Source organism: Spermophilus citellus (genome assembly GCF_964194105.1).
Source record: "Spermophilus citellus genome assembly, chromosome: 10".
NCBI lineage: Eukaryota > Metazoa > Chordata > Mammalia > Rodentia > Sciuridae > Spermophilus > Spermophilus citellus.
Window position 1 is genome coordinate 119586585 of NC_138197.1, and position 21867 is coordinate 119608451.

At 48.8% G+C, this 21867-nt stretch overlaps 1 protein-coding gene across 2 annotated transcripts in view; it reads left to right on the forward strand.

The window, feature by feature from the left end:
• The window catches only part of STAB2 (stabilin 2), a 155410-nt gene that overhangs the window by 114100 nt on the left and 19443 nt on the right, over positions 1-21867 (forward strand). For both annotated transcript variants that reach the window (XM_081311104.1, XM_081311103.1), the window contains 15 exons: positions 2136-2255; positions 3380-3427; positions 4684-4767; positions 5350-5496; positions 6127-6267; positions 7349-7408; positions 8685-8861; positions 11007-11093; positions 13565-13711; positions 14657-14713; positions 15969-16098; positions 17157-17306; positions 19064-19168; positions 19467-19574; positions 21111-21304. In XM_081311104.1, the coding sequence (XP_081167230.1) occupies positions 2136-2255; positions 3380-3427; positions 4684-4767; positions 5350-5496; positions 6127-6267; positions 7349-7408; positions 8685-8861; positions 11007-11093; positions 13565-13711; positions 14657-14713; positions 15969-16098; positions 17157-17306; positions 19064-19168; positions 19467-19574; positions 21111-21304 (1755 nt within the window). The remainder of the gene's footprint in view (positions 1-2135; positions 2256-3379; positions 3428-4683; positions 4768-5349; positions 5497-6126; positions 6268-7348; positions 7409-8684; positions 8862-11006; positions 11094-13564; positions 13712-14656; positions 14714-15968; positions 16099-17156; positions 17307-19063; positions 19169-19466; positions 19575-21110; positions 21305-21867) is intronic.

Genomic DNA, 21867 nt, shown 5'->3' on the forward strand with positions numbered 1-21867 from the left:
TTTTTACCATTTTGCTCTGGAAATTGTCAAACGTACATGAAATTAAAGCAGCTAATACAACGAATCCCCCGTACCTGACATTCAGTGACAAGACTCATTAAATCACTGTCAGTCTTTTTTGTCTAGAACCTCAGCTGCCACCACCCACTGGGTTCTAAAAAAAAAAGGAAGTTTGGGTTTGTTGAAGATGAATAATATTAAGGCATGTTTCTGAGCTGGTGAGTATGATCCCCTGGAAGAGGAAAATCCTAGGGAAGGGAAGAAGCAGGTAATCCCAGAAGGACAGCTCACAGCTCACGGCTGGGAGAGGGAAGTCAGGAGGGAGCCGGGCAGTGATGCTGCATTAGTTGGCCACCTAGCTGCCTAGCTAGCCAGTGAGAGTCCATGAACTGTCCAGTCACTTAGTTAATTGGTAGCTGGTTGCTAACGAGTTGATTAAAAGAGGAGGATACGGTCTGGGAGTTGGGGCCCACGCAGATGGTGGGCTCAGGGCTGGAGAAGGAGGTGGTTCTTGTCCACCTGTCCATCTTCTCTGTAGGTCTGAGTCCAGCTCATCAACTGAGAGTGAGCAGAGCAGTGAGGGGGTGAAGTGGCATCTCAGAGAGAGGGAAGTTAAATGTACTGGAAAAGCATAGATGTTGGGTGCACGGAGCTGGAAAGGGGAGCCCAGACAATGCCACGGGTGACTCTCAGGCAGGGCCCCGCTAGACTGCGCAGAACCAGAGCAGAGTCAGGCCCAGATGGCCCATGGGTTGGCCAAGCCACTGTGACAGAGGAAGAGAGAGTGATGAAGGGGCCACGTGTTCCTCCTTGCCAGCTGGGCTGGGGGCCAAGTGACCCAAGGGGCAGGTGGGAAGTAGGAAGAAGAAAACTCAAAGGAGGAGGCCCTGTGGGTCAGAGGAGGCGTCAGAGGAGGTGATGGTAAAGTCAGTACCAGCGCAGGATGCAGGCCTCAGAGGAGATGATGGTAAAGTCAGTACCAGCCCAGGATGCAGAGGAGATGATGGTAAAGTCAGTACCAGTGCAGGATGCAGGCATCAGACTAGGTGATGGTAAAGTCAGAACCAGCGCAGGATACAGGGGGGAGGCCCTGTGGGTCAGAGGAGGCATCAGAGCGGGTGATGGTAAAGTCAGTACCATGCACAGGGCCGCATGGTGAGAACCAACCTGGAGTTGACTGAGATCTGGAGTTGACAGAAGTGTGGGGTCTTGAGTGTGCTGGATATTGGGACAGTTGAAGTCCAGCATATTTAGCTGGGAGATGGTTGAAGACCCTGGGGGTCAGCTTCTTAAACAGTATGCTGGGCTGAGTCAGCTTGGGACAAGTTCTGGGCTGGTCAGTCCCTCCTGGGCCAGAGTGTTGTACTCCACAATACTTCTGGAAAGAGTGTGGGTGGGAAGGAGGATTTTTACAGCACTCTGCTGACTTCCTTCCCTGCTCATCTACGTCGGATTTTTCTCCCTGGGCTTTGCAATTTTCCTCCCCATTTGAAGAGGTTGCTCCCGGTGCAGAGCCCTGGCTGGTGTTCCCATGGATGCGGGCTTGACTGTGCCTCTGTTTGAGCTCCTATCTCGATTTCCACAGCTTATGGGCTCCTTGTGGGCAGGGGCAATGTGCTCCATTTTGTATTGGCTGCCTTCTGTGTGGTGGCTGGCACCTTTTCTATGATCAAATCAGAGTGTAGCTTAAAGATAGGAATTGTCAAACAAGATTGGTGTCTTTCCCACTAATCCCCAGGGGCTGAGAAATTTCCGATTTGACAACTCTGGGTTTATCTTCAGAAGGCTGAAGATCTGCTCAGATGGACCTGCTATCTTGGGACACAAGGCCAAGTGAATAAGATGGCCTTGACTTCCATAAAGAATTGAAAAACAAGTTCAAGGAAAGACAAAATAATGCCAAATCATCTAAGTTAAAGAATAAGACAAAAAAAATGTGGTGTGTGTATGTGTGTGTGTGTGTGTGTGTGTGTGTGTGTGTGTTGGGGATACAACCCAGGGCCTCAGACATACAAAGCAAACCCTCTATGCTGAGCTACAACCCAGTCCTCAAAAAATAAATTTCAACACACAATTGCTTGGCAAAGTTGGCAAACTCACCGACCCTATTCCCCACACCTTGGTAATTCCAACAGAATAATGGCGGCTGTAGTCCCTTTGCCATCTGCAATCACATTGCAAAAGATGAAAGGACATGTACCTGCAAGGAGAACTACACCGGGGATGGATTTACCTGCCATGGTAACATCTACCAGGTAACACAAGACATGTTTCCACGAAGTAAACTCTACTTCCCTAGGTGTGCTGAGAACCCAGGCTGCTCAGGGAGGTGCAAGAGTTTTGTAAAATGGAAAGCTCTATAAAAATGTGACAGGAGCCCAGCACGGTGGCACATGCCTGTAATCCCAGTGGCTTGGGAGGCTGGGCAGCAGGATCTCAAGTTCAAAGCCAGCCGCAGCAACAGCGAGGCTAAACAACTCAGTACAAAATAGGATGTGACTCAATGCTTGAGTGCCCCTGAATTCAGTCCCAAGTACCAAAAGAAAAAAATATGACAGAGTATTTTTTATATAACTTGGCAATGAAAAAAGTTGAGCCTACCTTCAATTCACTTGACCTGGGAAAGAGTGAGGTGCTGGTTAAGATTGGCCATTACAAAGTTGGGGTGACCAATGAGGTGGGAACCATTGACAGGTTTCTGGAGCCAAAAACCTGGGTCTGAATTCACATCTGCAGGGTAGCAACATTGCAACTCTGAGCATAGTATATCACCTTTGTGCATCAAAGGTAAAAGGAAATAATGATGGTACCAGCCCTTTCCAGTTGCTATAAGAATTAAATACAATAATGTGCACACGGGACACAGCATGGTAACTCAAAAGGGTCACTCTGTGTGTTTCTTTGTGTGTCCCCACCCATGCACCTGTACCAGACCTAGAGAATGAGACAGGACCATACATGCTGGCTTCTACCTGGCTGATCAAACATTCATGCTAATTGAGAAGCCAAATCTGTCATAAATGTTTAACTGATGTTTTTAAATATTTCAACTATATTTGAAACATTTTTGTAAATATCTGAGTATTATTTTTAAATTTTTCTCAAAGTTCAGTTGCTTTTGGAAATGGCTGAATCTTTCTTTGACAAATCGGACATTGATTTCAGAAAGGTTTGGGGACAACAGTGTGTCCATATGGTCATTCTGAACTTCAGCCGTAAGCCCACATATGAGGCTCCAAAGAGAGCCATTGGCACGGGTTCCCAGCAGAGGGGATAGCGGATACTTGCAACCTGAGAAAAATCATCCCACAACAACTCTGTGTTATTCCTGTATGTGAGTCACAGGCCTAAAGCAAAATTCCCATGACTTTGTTTGCAGGAGCTTCCCAAGAACCCGCAAACCTCCCAGTATTTCTTCCAGATTCAGGTAAGAATGTGCCGAGTTGGGGCGGGGCTGGGGTGTGGCTCAGTGATAGGGTGCTCGCCTAGCATGCGCCAGGCCCTGGGTTCCACCCCAGCACTACAAAAAGAAAAAAATTTAATTATGGAAGTTGGATCTCAAGCCAGATACAGGATAAAGTTGTAGCCTTCAGTTGGTGGAGGTGGAAGAAAGTCTCTGACCCTGGATTTCTGGGATGGGCCCTGTTTGTCATTTGTGAGCTGCATCTCTCGGGCCTCAGGTGAGCAGCATGTAAGAAAGGGATGAACGCTCACAGACACAGTTCTACATGGAAGAACGCAGCACCATTATGTGGCACGGGGATACCTCATGGCACAGTGATCTCTTAAGATCATAATGGAGGGCTGGGGTTGTGTTGTGGCTCAGTGGTAGAGTGCTCGCCTCACATGCATAAGGCACTGGGTTCGATCCTCAGCACCTCATAAAAATAAAATGAAAGTATTGTGTTCACCTACGACTAAATATATATTTTTTAAAAAGATCATAATGGAGCTGACAATTTCTAATCACCTGGTGACGTCATAGCCGTCGTGATGTCATAGGGTGACATCATAGCCATTGACTATGGTGATGTCCTAGCCATTATGGTGTCACAGAGTGACATCATAAACATTGGCTATAGTGATGTCACAGCCATTGTGATGTCATAGGGTGGCATCATAGCCATTGTGATGTGTAGGGTGACACATCACTCTAATGTTTGCAGTGATGCTGGTGTGAACAAACATGGGCTGGCATGTGTGTTTGTGTCTTGGCTTTTCACAAGTGTTTAAAAAACAAAAATAGAAAAATTCTTATAACAAATGAATGTAAGGTAGAAAATTGTTGTGTGCACCCAGGCAATTTGGTGCATTTTAAATTGCATTATTACAAAAGAGTCCAAAAATTTTTATAGAGTTTAAATGTAAATGTAAAAAGTAGAAAAAAAGTGTTTATACAGTTTAAATGTAAGATGTAAATGTAAAAAGTAGAAAAGTTGCAGTAAGTGAACTTATTATTGAAGAAAAAAACTTTTTATGTATTTAGCATGGCCTGAGTTCAGTAGCGTCCTCAGTGTCACTGTCACTCCCCAACCATCTCGGGTCTCTCCATTCGGTTTTCCCTCCATTCTGCCAGCACCCACTCTCTCTGGTCTTTGTTTGAACCCTGCCGATGTCGTGTCAGGAGGAATTCTCTTACCTTATTGTGGAAGCATGACAGACGGCTCCACTTTCCCCCGACAGACGCATGTCATTCGAGAGCTGGCTGGGCCTGGGCCCTTCACTCTGTTTGTACCTTTGTCTACAGCCTTTGACAAGGAACCCCGGGTAAGCTTGCGGCTGTGGGCGGGTAGGGGAGGTTTGGGGCTAGAATGTGCTTTGAGGACCTTGCACTGGGACCAACAGTAGTGACCTTTCTGATCAGGAGACCTAGGACCAGGTGGAGTAGAACAGCAATAGAAGGGACTGTTTCTCAGCATAGGGACCCCTGTCGAGAGAAGCAAGGACATTTGTGATACAGAGCAGAAAGCTGGAGAAAATTAACAAGTCTCCGTGATCTGAACCTCTACCAGAAGGAAAGATGGAAGGGAGGGAGGGAGGGAGGGTGGTTCTCTTTGAGGAGCAGGTCGTGGGGCTCGGGAGGTAACCATGTTGTGAGGTGCTGGGCCAGAGGCCCACGAGGCCCCTCCACTCTGTGAGTCCACAGTGAGGCACAGAAGGAACCTGGCCTCTTCCTGCCTCCTGCCTGAACGGCCTCTGCCTGCGGCCCTGACACAAACCACACCTGACACCCACTGCCCAGAGTCTGGGAGGGAGGAGATGTGGGGAATCATGGAGGAGAGCAGGGCAGAAGACAATCTGCAGCAAAAGGCCTGCCTCTGGCCCGAGCCCTCTGACCTTCTATGACAGATTAAAGACTGGAACAAACAGGGCCTCATGCCCCAGATTCTTCGCTATCATGTCATCGCCTGCCAGAAGCTGCTGCTGGAGAACCTGAAGTTGACCCCCAATGCCACTTCCCTCCAAGGAGAGCAGATTGTCATCTCCGTCTCTCAGGTAAGAGCATCCGCCTGTCCCTCCCCAAGGCCTCTCTCCCCTCCTTTTCCTTACAGTCAACCAGCGATGGCGACAGCTAACCTATGGTGAGTGGTTTCCACACAGACGCTGTTCTAAGTATTTTATATGTACTAACTCATTTAACTCTCAAAACAACACCACTATATAAAATATTATTATTGGCCTCGATTTCTAAATAAGGAAACTGAGCTCAGACAGGTTAAAGTAACTTGCCCAAGGTCACGCAGCAAGGAAAAATCACTGAGCTGAAATTCAAACTCAGAAGCCGAGAAGCCCCAGGCAGGCAAAGAGGGGAAGAAATAAGGATAACATAGAAAAAAAAAAGTATTAAAAAGAAGTCAATTCTGAACTACTTGTGAATTTCATATTTCAGAATTACGTGATTGTTTTGTTTGATTATATATTATTTGCTATTGGTTTCTCCAGATGAAAATTACATTCCCGTCTTGGTTTCTTTTTATAATCATAATTTTAAAATGTGTTCAAGTAACTTGACCTTTGGACTCTGCTCCTGATGATTTGACATGTTAGAGAAGCATTCTGTGAGAAGCTGTTTTGTGTGTATCTCTCTTTGTGTTCATCTTTTTTTTCTTTTCTGGTTGATTTCAGGATACAGTGTACTTAAACAAAAAGGCTAAGATCATATCCAGCGATATCATCACCACTAATGGAATCATCCACATCATAGACAAATTACTGTCTCCCCAAAACTTGCTTATCACCCCCAGAGACGCCTCCGGAAAGATTCTGGTAGGTGAACTTGCCATCAGGTCCTGGGCACAGGTGATTCAATGTGCCACCATCTCCGTGCTGACTCAGCATCTCTTTGAAACGGTTTAGTTGTGCTGCTTCAATCTCAAACTATCATTAAAAGTCTAGTAAACATTATTCTTAGGAGATAAAAACAAGTAAAGGTCTATTTTAAATCAATACATGGATTTTATAAGTTTTTATTTAGTGTCTGCAAGGGCAAGTAGTTAAGGATGTAGGAGAGAGATGATAGATGTTAGATATCACTAAACTAAATCTGGAGTAAAACTCCTCAGTGGACATAAAAAAAAAACACTTTAACTCTTATTTTTATTTATTAATATTGACCTGGGTCTTTCATTGCAGACCAATAATCTACTTCTTAAGATACTAGGTACAGCTAGACATGGTGGCACAGGCCTATAATCCCAGCAGCTTGGGAGGCTGAGGCAGGAGAATCACAAATTTGAGGCCAGTCTCAGCAATTTACTGAGACCCTGAGCAACGTAGTGAGACCCTGTCTCAAAAATAAATAAATAAATAAAAGGGCTGGAGATGTAGCTCAGTGGTTAAGCACACCTGAGTTCAATACCTGGTATCAAAAAAAAAAAAAAATTAGGTCCATCACCAAATTTCTTGGAAGTCTGAAGCCTAATTTGCATGCTGGGCAGTGGGAACCAGCCTAGGGCTACTCTAGCTGTAAGAGCTTTTTAAATTTCAGTCTCTCCTCCAAGGACATTGGAGACTGGACAGCAAATGCCCCCACCTTCAGAAGGTCCCATGTCCCTGCTCACAGCCGTTACCACCTCACATTATTCCTTTCCACCAAGTTTTGCCCCATGCTTCTGCTGGGTGGACCCTGTTTTATCTTTGGGGCTCTAGCTGCAAAGGAGCCTGGTGAAATTCAAGGATTAGCCCTCCAGCCTCTAAGATGCAGAAAGGCCTGGGCAGAAGAGAGCAGCAGGGGGCGCTGATGAGCCCAGGCAGCCCCACGCCCACCCACCATTCCAACCAGCTGTGGTTAAAGCACCTTCTGAACAGTACAGCCGGAAGCTTCCATGTCCCGTTCTTGTCTTTTCAGCAAAATCTTACAACAGTGGCAGCAACCCACGGCTACAACAGATTTATGAAGCTAATACAGGTAAACACCTGGGGGCAAATGGCTCAGGAGAAACTGCCTAAAGTTGTTTTGCATCTCAGTTGCTGTTTAGGTCACAGCTGTTGCCGCCTCTAATTGGGGACACCTAATTTTCTGGAGTGTAAAGTCGCTCTCTGCCACTCTACTCCCAAAATGTTGTACGGTTTGTTGAGCTATGCGACCGTAGTTTGGTGGGGTTAGACTTTGGGGTACTTGTGGCTGGGAATAGGGAGGAAGGCAGGATGTTCTAGGTGGTCCACATCTGGGATCACCGACTGCACCGTACAAATGGGGAGGCTGAGCTGGAGATCTGGGGGGTCGGGGTGGGGGGCATGCCAGGAGGCAACTAGAAACTGAATTTAAAATCACACCTTTCAAACTTCAGAAACTGTTCCCAAGTTTTGTGTAGACCCTTCTCGTTCAAACGAAAGATCACAGAGGAGAATTGGGGACCCCAAAGGGCTCCAAGAACTCTGTTGTCACCCATAGCACAATTTATATAGCTCAGAATTATCCCAGTGATTCCCCCAAAAGATCTGAGTCTCAGACTCACAAGGGTGCTTGATAGAAATGGGGATTTCAAGACATTCAAAATGAAAAATCTCCAAAGGTATTACAGGAAAGCCCTACCCATGCCTAAAACTTATAGCCACCCTCCCCTGTTCACCAGGGTCTGGTTGAACACAGACTTTTATGGAAAGCTAGAAAACCTCTCTGGGGCTCCATAAAATAAAATGATAAAGCCTATCTCATGGTGTTGCTAGAAAAATTAAAAATAAAAATAAAAAAATGTCCATGGTGCACCTACGTTGTAGAAGGCTCTCAAAATGATTCCTCCACATTCATCTCCCAATTTCTTCTTGGGATGTTTATGATCTAGGAATCTTATAAATGTGTGGGATTATCTCACTGTCCTATAGGTTTTGTTTTTTAAATGGAATATGAGAAAAAAGTTTAGCTGGTCCTACAGAAATTAAGATGTTTGGGTAAAAGTTGTGTCAAAAAAAAAGATGTTTACTAAAATATAAGTTTATTTTCCTATTCATGAAAACCTAGAGTTTGACTTTCTGACTTGCTTTATAAGGAAATGTGGGTCAGAATAGTTGGGATTTGATAAGCCCATAGTTTCTGTCTGTATCACTCTTGAGCCATGTGGAGTCCTGGTAGGCACTGGTGCAGCTCAGACAGGACTGTTCAGAGAGGTCCTCCTCCTGTGTGGCAGGGCCTGGTTGCACAGCACGTGCTCATACCAGTGAGGGGCTGACTCCCTGTGTTTCAGGATTCAGACTTGATGAGTGTCATCACTGACCCCATTCACACCCCTGTCACTTTCTTCTGGCCCACGGACCAAGCCCTGCAAGCCCTGGCCCCTGAACAACAGAATTTCTTATTCAACCAAGTCAACAAGGAGAAGCTGAAGGAGTACTTGAAGTTCCATGTGATCCGAGATTCCAGGGTACAGTTGTCTCCCACTTACCCATATTTTCACTTTCCTGAGTTTCAGTTACCCAAAGTCAACCATCATCTCAACATATTAAGTGGAAATTTCCAGAAGTAAACAATTCATATTTTAAATTGGGCACGATTCTTGGTAACATTATGGAACCCCTCATCATCCTGCTCCATCCTGCCTGAGCTGTGAATCATTCCTCTGTACAGTGTATCCATGCTATATATGCTACCTGCCCGTTAGTCACCAAGTAACCATCTTGGTCATCAGAGCAGCTTTTGCATAATTGTAGTGCTTATGTTCAGGTAACCCTTATTTTATTTAATAATGGTTCCAAAGCACAGGAGTAGTGCTGCTGAGTGTTTTACTACAACATATTATTATAATTATTTTATTAATAGTTGTTCATCTCTTAGAATGCCTAATTTATAAATTGAACTTTCTCATAGGTACCTATGTATTGAAGAAAACAAAGTGCATGTAGGGTTAGTACTACCCATGGTTTCTGGCATCCCCTGGGGGTCTTGGAGGGTGTCCCCACATATAAAGGGGGACTACTGCATTTGTTAAATGCAGGAGAGACTGCAGGAGTGTCCCCAGGGATGATAAAGTCCAGTACTGAGGCACTGCTGTCCAGGAACTACTGGTGTGTCCTAGGCTCCATGATGGGAAGGAGACCTCACCTCCCTGACCCACGGTGTCCTCCCCTGACCCACCCCGGGTTAGTTGCATCCTGAAGTACACCACCCGTGGTTCTCTTCCTTGGACCTGTCATTATTTTGATCTTTTTTGAGCAGGGGGTGGGGGGGCATGAATTTTAAATTTTAGCAAATACCAAGGAGCTTCTTTCCTTTCTTGGACTGCAAACCAGCCTTTCCCCTGCCAGATGCACATGGCAGAATGGCTGCTGACAACATGTCCCTGGGTTTTCCAAATGGGTTCTTTCTCTATCCCATTTCCAAAATGTCTGGCAAGCAACTGGCTTGTCTTTGGGTTTTGTTGTTGTTGTTTTGTTTTGTTTTGTGGGGTTTGTTTTGTTTTGTTGGTTTGTTCGAAGGTTTTTTTGTAGTTTTTTGTTTTTGTTTTTGTTTTTTGTTTTTGTACCAGGGATTAAACTCAGGGGCACTTAAGCACTGAGCCACATCCTCAGCCTTTTTTTGTATTCTATTTAGAGACAGGGTCTCACTAGTTACTTAGGGTCTTGCTAAGTTGCTGAGGCTGGCTTTGACTCAGCCTCTCAAGCCACTGGGATTACAGGCGTGCTAGTCTTGATATAATCAGCCATTGATCCCTGAACCAATAAAAGAAGCCAGATCCATAGGAACATAGCAGCCTCAGCCAGGACTCCTATTTCTCGCCAGGACTGAGCCGTCCACTCCAAGAAGGCAAAATGCCCTGACCTTGGTCCATTCATAGCATCTGGAGTATGTTCCTTGGACTGTGTAGCAAGTCACCGTAGAAGGGATGGCTTGGAACAGCAGTTATTCCCTCCAAATTTCAGAGGCCAGACGTGTGCAGGAGAGGTGCTAGCAGGGTCCTTCCTTCTGAGGGTGCAGGGGAGAGCAGTTCCGAGCTCCCCGCCTGGGTCCTAGTGGTTCCTAGCACTCCCTGGTGTTCCCTGGCCAGAGCCCATGTCCCTCCGATCTCTGCCTCCGTCTCACAAGGCCGTCCCCTCCCTGCGTGTCTGTACCTTCAGACGGCATTCTCCTCTCCTGTCTTCTCTCACCACCCCACCCATGTTGGACTGAGCCCACCCTGTTCCAGAATCACCTCATCTGACCTAATCACCCCTGCAATAACTCTGATTGCAAATAAGATGACATTGTGAGGTCCTAGGGACCAAGACTTCCACGTGACCTTCTGAGGGGTGTAGCACAGTCCGCAATGGCACCCGAAGCCCTTTCCCAGCCTAACCCAAGACAGTCCCTCAGCCTTTCATTGGCCTCATACACCCAGAGAGCATCTTCCCGGACCCCCAAGCAGCCGTGGGGCAGCCAGGGCTGGCCGCAGTCACATCACTGTCATCTTAAATCCGAAATTATTTGAACTTGTGCAAAAACTTTTGCACCTGAATTTAGCTTTTCGGCAAAGCTCCTTCCTGCCCTTCGTCAGCCCAAAGGCAGCTATTCATGTGGCACTTTTCTCCCTCAGATTTTAGCTGCAGACCTGCCCCGGAGGGCCTGGAATACCCTGCAAGGTTCAGAGCTCAGTGTCAAGTGTGGAACTGACCGTGACGTCGTGAGTGTCATCCCCAGGGGCTAGAAATCCGTTCACAGCCAGCCTCGCTCCAGCCACCTCCCTGTCGAGAGATGCCGGTCTCTTCCCTCCTCAGACAGCAAGCTCCTTGGTGCATTCAGGAGTCCCTTCCCTGGGAGGGGAAGGTGGATACAAGAGACCTGGTCAGTCCTGGCCAGCCTGGCCCTCGTGGCTGGTGGCAGGAAGCCCCCTACCTGGAGGACAGCAGGTTCCAATTGCTTTTTTTTTTAATTCTCCCATAAGCAGGAAGATGCACTACTATTCCTATCCCTTCCTTCCCAGCCTCCCTGCGGCCTCACCTCTAGCCCTCGGATAGAGGTCAAGGCCAGGCTGAGCTGTACTCCCTACATCAGCCAACAGAGAGAAGGTCTGCCATTTTTACCCACCCAGGCTACTTGCTGAAAAATTCTACCTTCTGCAATTCCATATAATGCCTAGATCTGATAGGATTAAACTGCATATAAAGGGAAATAAGAAATAACAGTGAAGGGCTGGGGTTGAAGCTTAGTGGTAGATCGGCTGCCTAGCATGTTCGAGGCGCTGGGTTTGATTTTCAGCACCTCATATAAATAAATAAATAAGATCCATCAACAACTAATAAATCTTTTTTAAATGACAGTGGATTAAATATATAAGAATGTATTCTCTTGTAAAAGAAATCTGGAGGTGGCCAATCCAGAGCTAGTGGGAGAGGTCTTTTTCTTTCTCCTCTCCAGCTCGTAGTTCTGGCTCTAAGTCACCTCAAGGTCCAACATGGCTGCTGGATCTCCAGCAACTGTGTCCACTTCCCAGGAAGGAGGAAGGGAAAAAGAGATGCATCTCCCAGTTGAGTTGATTCCTTTTCAGGACCTTTTCAACACGTTCCATCCTGTTTACATCTTATGGGCCGTGTCTGTTTGGCATTTGAATTGCAATTGCATTAACATTTATAACTGAGTTTGAGAAACGTTAGCATCTTTTCACTCCAGTTTTTGGAAGAGTATCTCAGTGTCCTTACACTCCGAAGGTATCCATCCGATCTCCAAAGTGGACACCCATCCAGAAGGACAAGACCTGAAAGCAGACTGGCTCAGGACTCACCCCAAGGCACACTCCAAGGCATAAGCAGATTCCTTGTCAGGCCCCTGACGGGCTGCTCTGCAGAGACAGAGAGACAAAGAGAGAAAGGGAGAGAGAGTGAGCAGCGGCAAGCCGCAGCAACTCCCCGTGGAGCATGACCTTTTATAGGCCAGAATCGTGGCCGCCTATTAGGGGCGGGTTTAGCCCTGTAGAGAGCTTCACCTGATTTTGCAGAAGGCAAGTTACTGTTTCTTGAGAACAGAGAAGAGCAGCTGTTTACCTCTCAAGGAGAGAACAGAGACCAGCAAGTTGCTATCTCTTGAGAATAAGAACAGTATGCATAAAGTGGGGGTGTGGGGGGGAGATGACCGTAGTTATGCCAACAAGAACACCCCCGCTTGCTCGGTGGGCTGCTATTGCTTTCAGAGCACTTTGCGATATTGACTGTTGATAATAGCACCACCCTATGGATTGGGAATCATTAACTATTTACTTGGTGAAAAAAAAAACTGAACCTCAGAGAAGCTTAGTGATTTGGCCATAGTCACACAGCACAGGAGTACATAGCTCTAACCACAGTTTTTTGGTGTTCCTTCCACTGAATCCCACTCTTTCTATCCCATCCATAGATGTGGATATTTATCTTTTCTCACAGAACTTTCTAAAAGCAGTTTACATCTCGGAGGAATCAATTTAGTAGCTGGGCATCCTTGGGGAGGGAAGCCCTAGGATTGTTGGAAGCGTGAAATGAAATGATGTGTCTCGGGACGGTTTCAAGGATGCTGGGACCTGTGCAGGAGGAGATAGCGTTATCATTATAAAGTCAAAGCCCACCACTTGCATCTCCTGGAGAGGAAGTTGAACCAGCACTTTGCTAGATGCTGGTGCTAAATAAGAAACTCAGTGACCCACTTGAAGCAGCCATGTTAGCAAAGGGTACCCTGAGCCACAGCAACGTCACCACTGCTCCGCCCCAGCTCCCCTTGCCTGTGCATCTACCATGTGGGTTCAGCGGTGTGAGGAGCCGATAGAGCAGGCTCCCAGATGCCCACGCTGCCATATGTGCTGTGTGACCTTGAGCAATTCACTGAACCTCTCACTGCTGTAGTTTCCTTGTCTGCAAACAGAAGTGGTAACAGTAGCTACATCCTAGGGTCGTTGCTAGGATTAAGAGTTTGCACAGTAAAAGGCTTAGAACAGAACCTGGCACGTGGTATGTGCTGTTTGAGAGACGCACAGGTGATGGGTAGATCGATAATAGATAGTGGAAGATGGATGGATGGTCCGTGGATGATACCTGGATGGATGGATAGGTATTTTCCCCCTCTCACAGGTGTAGGCCACATTATATGGCCTGGGAAGAAGGAAGTCTTGACTGTCCCCCTCTCTCTCAGGGCGAGCTTATTCTAAATGACCAAATGTGCAGAGTTGTGCAGCGGGAGCTCCTCTTCGACCTGGGCGTGGCCTACGGCATTGACTGTCTGCTGATGGACCCCACCCTGGGAGGCCACTGTGACACCTTTACCACTTTCAATGTCTGGGTCAGTCCTAAAACACCACTGTGGTAAGAGCACCTTGGGCCAAAGAGCAGCCCTGCGATCCCGCGGAAGCCCTGCCCCAAACCCAGGTGGACCAGCACCAAGAGGGTGGGGGCCGTGTGGTGGAATTCTTCAAATTGGGAATCCACAGCCTCTTCCTAGCCCGGCCCAGGCCTTGAACATCCTGCTCATCTGCCCACCCAGCAGGCCAGCCTTCATCCCCTCACCATTTAGAAAACAGCCCACTTTGCTCAGTGCTCATCAGACCCCACCAAAACCTAACAATGGGAGTGGTCACCACCAACTCCACTGTGTAGACTTGGAAACTGAGTCTCCAAGAGGGGGGGCGACCATAGCAAAGGTATCAGCGTTTGGCATCAGTGCCTGGCACCTCATAGGCATGCACTAACTATCCCACAATAGGGGGGAACCAGTCAAAGTAGGAAATCAAACCGATTGTCCTTTCTACAATAAGGGGCGGTGGCTTCCTAAGATCCAAAGTCTGTTCACGCACATTTCTCCGGCTAATGATTTTCTCTCGACAATGCCCTGAAGACCAAGTAGCAGCAAGAATTTTTACCTCTACTTTTTACACATCATAAAGGTAAAGATCAGGGCGTGGAGAGGTGCTAAAGGTGTCACCACTAGCTTAAAATGGAGGTGCACCTGCATCCACTACCCCCAGGCACCTGGTCATGCAGCCCTGGGCCAGCTCTGGGTAACAGGGGCTTTGTTCAAAGAACCCAACCAAAGATTTGAGGTCCAAGACAGACCTTCAGAATTCTCCATGGCCAAGCTATGGTGTGTCTGTTTTTATCTTCTTGATCAGAAGCGGAATCTTAATTGATATGAACAAATTCATAATCCGCCCATCCAGGTGGTAAGCAGGGACATTGCCTGGTGTTTTCCAGTATGCTTGACCTGAGAGTCTCTCTTCTTGCACACTAGGGGGACTGTGGGAGCTGTGTCAATACTCCCAGATGCCCACGGTGGAGCAAACCGAAGGTAATCATGAATGCGATGTTGGGAAAGCCACGTCAGGTTCATTATCAGACCTCAGGCTTCTGGGGGGTGTGAGCACGTGTGCTCTGGAGGGGTCTGGGTGTGTGCTGAGTGAATGCCACCTGTCATTCCTCAACCACCAAGCAAGTGGGGTAAGGGATGCACACGCCCAAGCAGCCTGTCGACCTACTACGCATCTTCTAGGAACTGTCTAGAAGACTCCTGGGGTTACAGACCTGCAGGAGACTTTAAAAAATGGTTATAATGATAACTGCTGTGCTTTGTTGGCTGTGTCTGCTGGGTCCTTTAGATATTGATGATCCTTATTCCTCATCATAAGACCTGTAGGAAGGTCATTTTACATCCGCTTCACCCATGAGAAAATGGATCAGAGAGGGCACACAATGATCAGAGAGGGCACACAAGCAGCAAGGAGCAAAGGTAGGATTCAGCCCAGAAACCCATAAAGAGAGTCTTGGTTAGGTCAATGAATTTTGGAGTTTACAGACCTGGGGTTAAATTCCACTGATCTTTGGCAAGTTACAGGGTCTATCAGTTTTGCCTCTGTAAAATGGAGCTGAGAACAATTTTATACCTGGCTCTTGAAAAAAAAAGATTTTTCTTTTTTTTTTTTTTCTTATTACCAAGAATTGAACCCAGGGGCACTCAACAACTGAACCACATCCCCAGTCCTTTTTTTTTTTTTTTTAATATTTTACTTAGAGACAAGGCCTCACTGAGTTTCTCGGGGCCTCACTAAATTGCTGAGGCTGGCTTTGAACTTTCAATCCTCCTGCCTCAGCCTCCCAAGCCACTGGGATTGTAGGCATGCACCACCACGCCCAGCAAAAAAAAATCTATTTTAAAATAGGGGCACATTTAACTGCCGATTAAGTATTGTTTTTTTATTTCTACTCTACACCTAAAACCCCTAACAAAATCATTTCTGCAAAACAAAATGTGCACTCTTGCTGGGAATCGGGGTCTCTTCAAACACCTTCCATGATGGGAGACTACCTCTCCCCGACTCCATCTCTGGGCTACAATGACATTTGCAAAGGGCTCCTAGGGTCAGAAAGGCCTTCCTCTCCAGAAGAGGACGAATCCTGCCCTGCACCGCGGCTCTGCCTGCTCCTAGGCCAGGAGCCTATGGCGCAGCCAGTCCCCGGCAGTACCGGGATTCTCCAGTGGGGGACAGTCGAGAGCCCCAGCCTGGGCGGAAGGCGGTGGCGTAATGTGGTCCTCTCTCTTCCTTTAGGGAGTGAAGCAGAAGTGTCTCTACAATCTGCTGCCGTTCAAGAGGAACCTGGATGGCTGCCAGCAGCAGTGCATGCTGGTGATCCAGCTCCCCAGGTGCTGCAAGGGCTACTTCCTGCCCGACTGCCAGGGTGAGGGCCTCTTCCTTAAGGGCTGCTCTGAAGGTGTGCAGCCTCACTGCCCAGCTTCTGAGTGGACCGAGCCACACGGAGGTGCCAGAGCACCTTCCTTGTGATCCCCAGGCCCCAAAGGAGCGCTCTGAGGAATCATGCGTGTGTCTCGTTTACTCCTTTGCATACTTTGCGTTTTACTGAGTTGAGATTCCACCTTCACATATTCCAGTTGTCTGCCTCTTTGCTTGACCTACAGCAGAGGTATTTCCCCTGGTGCTAAAGACAGTGTGTAGTTAATTTTTTGATGCTGTGCGGCATCCGTGATATGGATAAGCGTGTCTGTGTACATGCATTTGATAGGATTCTACCCTTGAGAGATGATATCCTGGTATGGCACATCTAGACCATAATCTCCTGGAAATCCCCCATTATAGACTATCTAGCATTCTCCTCCCTCCTGTAGCTCCATGACAAAGGGCCTTTGGGCCCATCCTGAAACCTAGTGTCTAGATATGACTTCTAGTGAATAATACAGCCATGACATAATAGTGGCCCAGTTGGGCATATTGTCGAGTGCTGTGTTTTGCACAAGTCAGGGAATTTAATCTTGGCTCTCCTAGGGAGCAGTTCCACCGTTGATCCCATTTAATAGATGAGAAAATATTTGTTCACTGCTTTAGATTTCCAAAATGCTCTCAGTTATAATACTTCATGTGAGACTCACAATAATAATGTGGCAAGGTGGCGCAGGCACTGTAGCATGATCGTTATTGTCACCATCTTCGTTTGGAGCTAAGAAAACCAAAACTCAGAGCAAGTTCATTTCTCAACCCACATCTCCTCCCACACAGGTTTCCTGACTCCCAAATTCAGTGCTCAGTTCGGTCTGTTGTCCTGCCAGCGTAGAATCCTCTCAGATGCGTGGAACCTCTTGTCCCCTGGGCCAGTGGCCTGCCCTCAGTATCCACTGACACCCAGAGCCACTTTCTGGATGTCAGAATCCATAGCACGTTCTAGAAGGCACTGAGCTGCCCTGGGTTTGGGGACTGGGAGTCACCGCTGTTCCTCTCTTCCAGCCTGCCCCGGAGGACCAGATACTCCATGTAATAATAGGGGTGTCTGCCTCGAAGAGTACTCGGCCACGGGTCAGTGCCAGTGCAACATCGGCTTCAACGGGACCGCGTGCGAGCTGTGCTGGCCAGGGAGATTCGGGCCTGAATGTCAGCGTAGGTGGCCGCCTCCCTGATGTTCCCCTCTCCATCCTCATCCACGCCACGCACCTTCCGCCTTCTCCCACCATCCACCTCCATCTGCCTTTTTTCCTTCTCCCAATTTTCATCCCCAGAGTCACCTTCATCCCTAGAGCTGCAGCCACCAAGACAAGCTGTGGCTGAACAAAATCCACTCTCACTCAACCCACAAGCACCTATTGAGTTCTTACTAATCTTGACAGCTAATGTTTATTGAGTGCCTACTATGTGCCTGGCATATGTTGTCCCATCTAACCCTAACCCTCACCCTCTGAGGCAGGCCCTGTTATTATCAGCAACAGGCAGATCAAGAAACCCAGGCACAAAGAGTTCAAGGGGTTTTATCCACAGCAGGAATTGTCCTAAGGCTAGGGATACAGTGGTGGGAGGGGGACAGAGCAAAGTCCCAGCTCTCAAATTGCTTACAGGAACAAAAATAGTTACAAAGGCTAAAAAGACAAAAGGCAGGCATAGAGATGGAGGAAAAAAAAAATTCTGGCCAGGTGCGGTGGCACACGCCTCAAATCCCAGCAGCTCTGGAGGCTGAGGCAGGAGGATTGCAAGTTCAAAGCCAGCCTCAGCCCTAGGTAATTTAGTGAGACTCTGTCTCCAAATAAAAAATAAAAAGCTGAGCTGGGACTCTGACTCAGTAATTAAGCACCGCTGGGTTCAATCACCAGTACCAAAAAAAATGAAAAGGATAAAAGGCTCTGTTTTAGAAGACATCCCACACCAGGAGTGCTAAAGTAGAGACCCATCAGAGGTCATGGGAATATCGAGAGCAGGTCCATCAATGCTAGAGAGCAATGCTAGAAATGTTCTGTGACTCCACTGTTCAGTATGGAAGCCACCAGCCACGTGGGCTATGGAGCACTCAAAATGTGTGACTGAGGAGCTGGACTTTTTAATTAGCTTAAATTTCAATAGCTGCATGTAGCTAATGGCTACTGCAGTGGGCCGTGCAGAGCAGAGGCGTGGCTTTCCTGAAGGAGAGATGAGCAAGTGCAGAGGCCCTGATCCAGGAGGGCTTGGCATGCAGGACAGCCAGGAGGCCAGGCCAGCTGAGCAGAGTGGGCAAAGAAGAGGAAAGGAAGGAAACGAAATCTGAAGGTCACCAGAGCCAGCTCCCACAGCGCTCTCAGCCAGCTGATGGTCAAGAGCATCTCAGGGTGAGGGCGGAGGAGTGTCGTGAGCAGATGGCCTCCGAGCTCCCTGCGGAGGGTTACAGAAGCAGGGCCACCACAGGGGAGGTGAACAGCAGTCTCAGCAGGAGTCGATGGTGACTTGGGCTGTCATGGTCACGCTGCAGGGGGTAAGAAGGGAGGAAGTGGCCCATCTCAGATTAGATAGATTTCTCCATCAGGAGGCTCCAGGCAAGGTTCTGTCCCCCTGACTACTCTATCATGACGCTGTCCCCATGATGCTCCACACTTCTGCGATCATAACATTCACTACATTTAAAGTCACACACTCAACAGTTTCCTGACTCCTAGACCCCAGGGTGAGACTCCTGAAGACGAGAAGCTTCTCTCTGACGTTTTCCCTGTACCTCACCGCCCCGTAGTGCCTGGATAAATCACCTCCTGAACGTGTGGATAGATTAATGGGCCCCTGTGACAAAGCACAGTGCGTCCCAGGCCAGAAGCTCACAGCCAGTGGGTGCTCAGGGGGCCGGCAGGTGGGATCCCAGCCCTGATGACCCATCCCCAAACACTCTCTGATCTGCCTTTCAGCCTGCAGCTGCTCAGAGCACGGACGGTGTGACGATGGAAACACAGGCTCCGGTCAGTGTGTGTGTGAACCGGGGTGGACCGGCCGCTTCTGCAACATTCAGGCAGGTCTGTCACGGGAAGGGCTAGCCGCTGGCAGCACCCGACTGAGAGAGTCCCAGTGAGGGTGGGGGTCTGGTGGCCTGCATGACAAAGCCAGTCTTTCTGTGTCTGCACTGTGATCTGGATAAACTGGCAGAGGTGTCTTCACGTAGAAGAGTTGCCAGGCTGGGAAGGACCTCAGCAAGTTGCCCACGCTCCTGCCCCGTGGGGGTTCTTATGGGCCCAGATGATGCCCGAGAGAGTCACAGGTGGCCCCCGGCTCCTCACACCTGGTGCGGGACCGTGGTGGCCTCTGTCTTTGCAGAGCTGGCCCCTGTGTGCACGCCTCCCTGCTCTGCCCATGCCACCTGTGTGGAGAACAACACGTGTGAGTGTGACCTGGGCTATGAAGGCGACGGGGTAACCTGCACAGGTGAGACCGCTCTCTGCACCTGGGAAACAGCGGCTCGGTACAAGACAGGAGCAGGACCAGGTCAGGGTGCCTGCGCCTGTCCCGGCTCTTCTGCCTCCTGCCGGCCTCCTCACCCAACCCACCCTCCCTGCGCTCGGCTTCCTCTCGGGGTCTGCCCGGGGCTCGCTGCCCACCTCCCACGCCAAGGCTTTGGATCGTTTGGAAAAACAGGATGCACTTTATTGTAGAGTGTTTTCCTAACTCTAGGAGTCAGTCAGTCTTACTTCAAAAATTCCAGGTGCTACAGTATTTAAAAAAAAAAATTTACATCCATCATCCTGTGACCTCCCATGAGAACCACTGTGGACACTGTGAAATCTGTCCTTGGGAGCTAAGATGTCACCCAGCCATAGAGAGTCTCAAATGAACCGGGTGTAAACGAGGCAGGTGTTTATTTCTGTCTCGTATAACAGTTTGGAGGGAGGACTCGGGGTAACAGAATTTCACCTGAATGATCACCCTGAAGGGTTGTGGCCGAGGTGGCCACCAACGTGAGCATGCTCCAGCAGCAAGATGAGAGAGGGAGCGGATGAGGCAAACCTTCCCTTTAAGACCATGGCCTCCCGGCTTCTGAACTCAGACCTTCTCCCCTCCCAGGGCTGGCACCTCACGTGCTGCCAAGAGCCAGAGCAATGGGGTGTTTTCACCCAGATCCATTTCCTATTAGGAAACAAAGAGCCCGGGCACCAGCAAGAAGCCAGCAGTCAGTCTCATGCACTGCTTGATTCCTTTTTCATGGCTAAATAAACATCCACATGGAGAGGTGAACTTCCCCTGCAGTCATTAAGTCTCCCTGTCCCTGCAGCGTGGGGACAGCTCCAGGGCATTCCAGAGGGCTCCGTGTTCAGCAGTGGCAGCACCGGCCACCCTCTCCTCCCTGCCGCTCTTAGGTAGGGCTTGGGTCCTCAGGATCTCAAGAGGCTGCTGTAGACCCCAGCACACAGGAAAACTCAGCCAGCTTTCCAGCTGTGCTGAGACGATAACCAGACTATGGGGGCAGTGTGAAAACCAAGGTCCTAAGAGCCAGAACAGCACAGTGGGCCAAGCCACCCAGGGTTCAAATCCCAGCCCTGCCACGTCCTAGCTGTTTTACCTCTGCCAGGTGAGGGAAGCTCTCTGGTCCTCAGTTTGTTCATCTGTGGAATGGGGTCAACAATGCCTGTCCAACAAGGTGGTTCCTGTTGCACTAACCCCTCCACACACACACCTTTATTCTAACATTAAAAACCCAAACATATTCTGAAATCGACTACAAAGTGAGCCTAGAGGTATGTGACCAGCAGGGGACCCCACGCAGGGGAGTGGACAGAGGTCACCAGGACTGGTCCATGAGCATTTCACAGAGTCTAAGTGTTGCAAAGGCTCTCAGAGAGACCACAGTGCCTGGGGTCTGCTGCCCCCCACCCAGCGTGCTGGCGGGCGCAGGTCACTGGCAGCCCCAGCCGGAAGCCCCGGGTTCAGAGGGTGGTCAGCGGAGCCTCTCTTCCCCATCTGCAGCCGTGGACTTCTGCAAACAGAACAACGGGGGCTGTGCCAAGGCTGCCAAGTGCTCCCAGAAGGGCACCAAAGTCTCCTGCAGCTGCTTGAAGGGCTACAGGGGAGATGGCCGCAGCTGCGTGGAGATAGACCCCTGTGCCGATGGCCTCAACGGCGGGTGTCACGAGCACGCCACCTGCAGGATGACCGGCCCGGTGAGCCTGCTCCCTGGACACCCTGCCTCCCTTCAGCCTCCTCCCCACTTTCTGCCCGCTTCTGTTGCTTGCTAAAAGTCAGGGGGGTGAGTGTCACTGTCCTCCTCAACAGAAGGGGGACTGGAGTGGGAAGTCTAATGAAACCCACTCAGAGTCTATTGTTTAGTAAGAAAAATGACATTAATTTCTTAATTTTGACAAGGGGACGATGCTTAGATAAGATGGTGACATTAGGGGAGACTGGTGGGCTGCAGTGGGCAGCTCTCTCTGCTGCCTTTGTAACTTTCCTATGAATCTAAAATTATTCAAAGCTTAAGGTGTGTTCAGGGAGTCGATAGCCAGGCACAGTGGCGCACGCCTGTAATCCCATCAGCTCGGGAGGCTGAGGCAGGAGGATCTCAAGTTCAAAGCCAGCCTCAGCAACTTAGCGAGGCTCTAAGCAACTTGGTGAGACCCTGTCTCTAAATGAAAACTTTAAAAAAGGGCTGGGGATGTGGCTCAGTGGTTAATGCCCCGGGGTTCAATCCCTGGTGCCAAAACAAAGAGTTGAGAAGCCGGAGCGT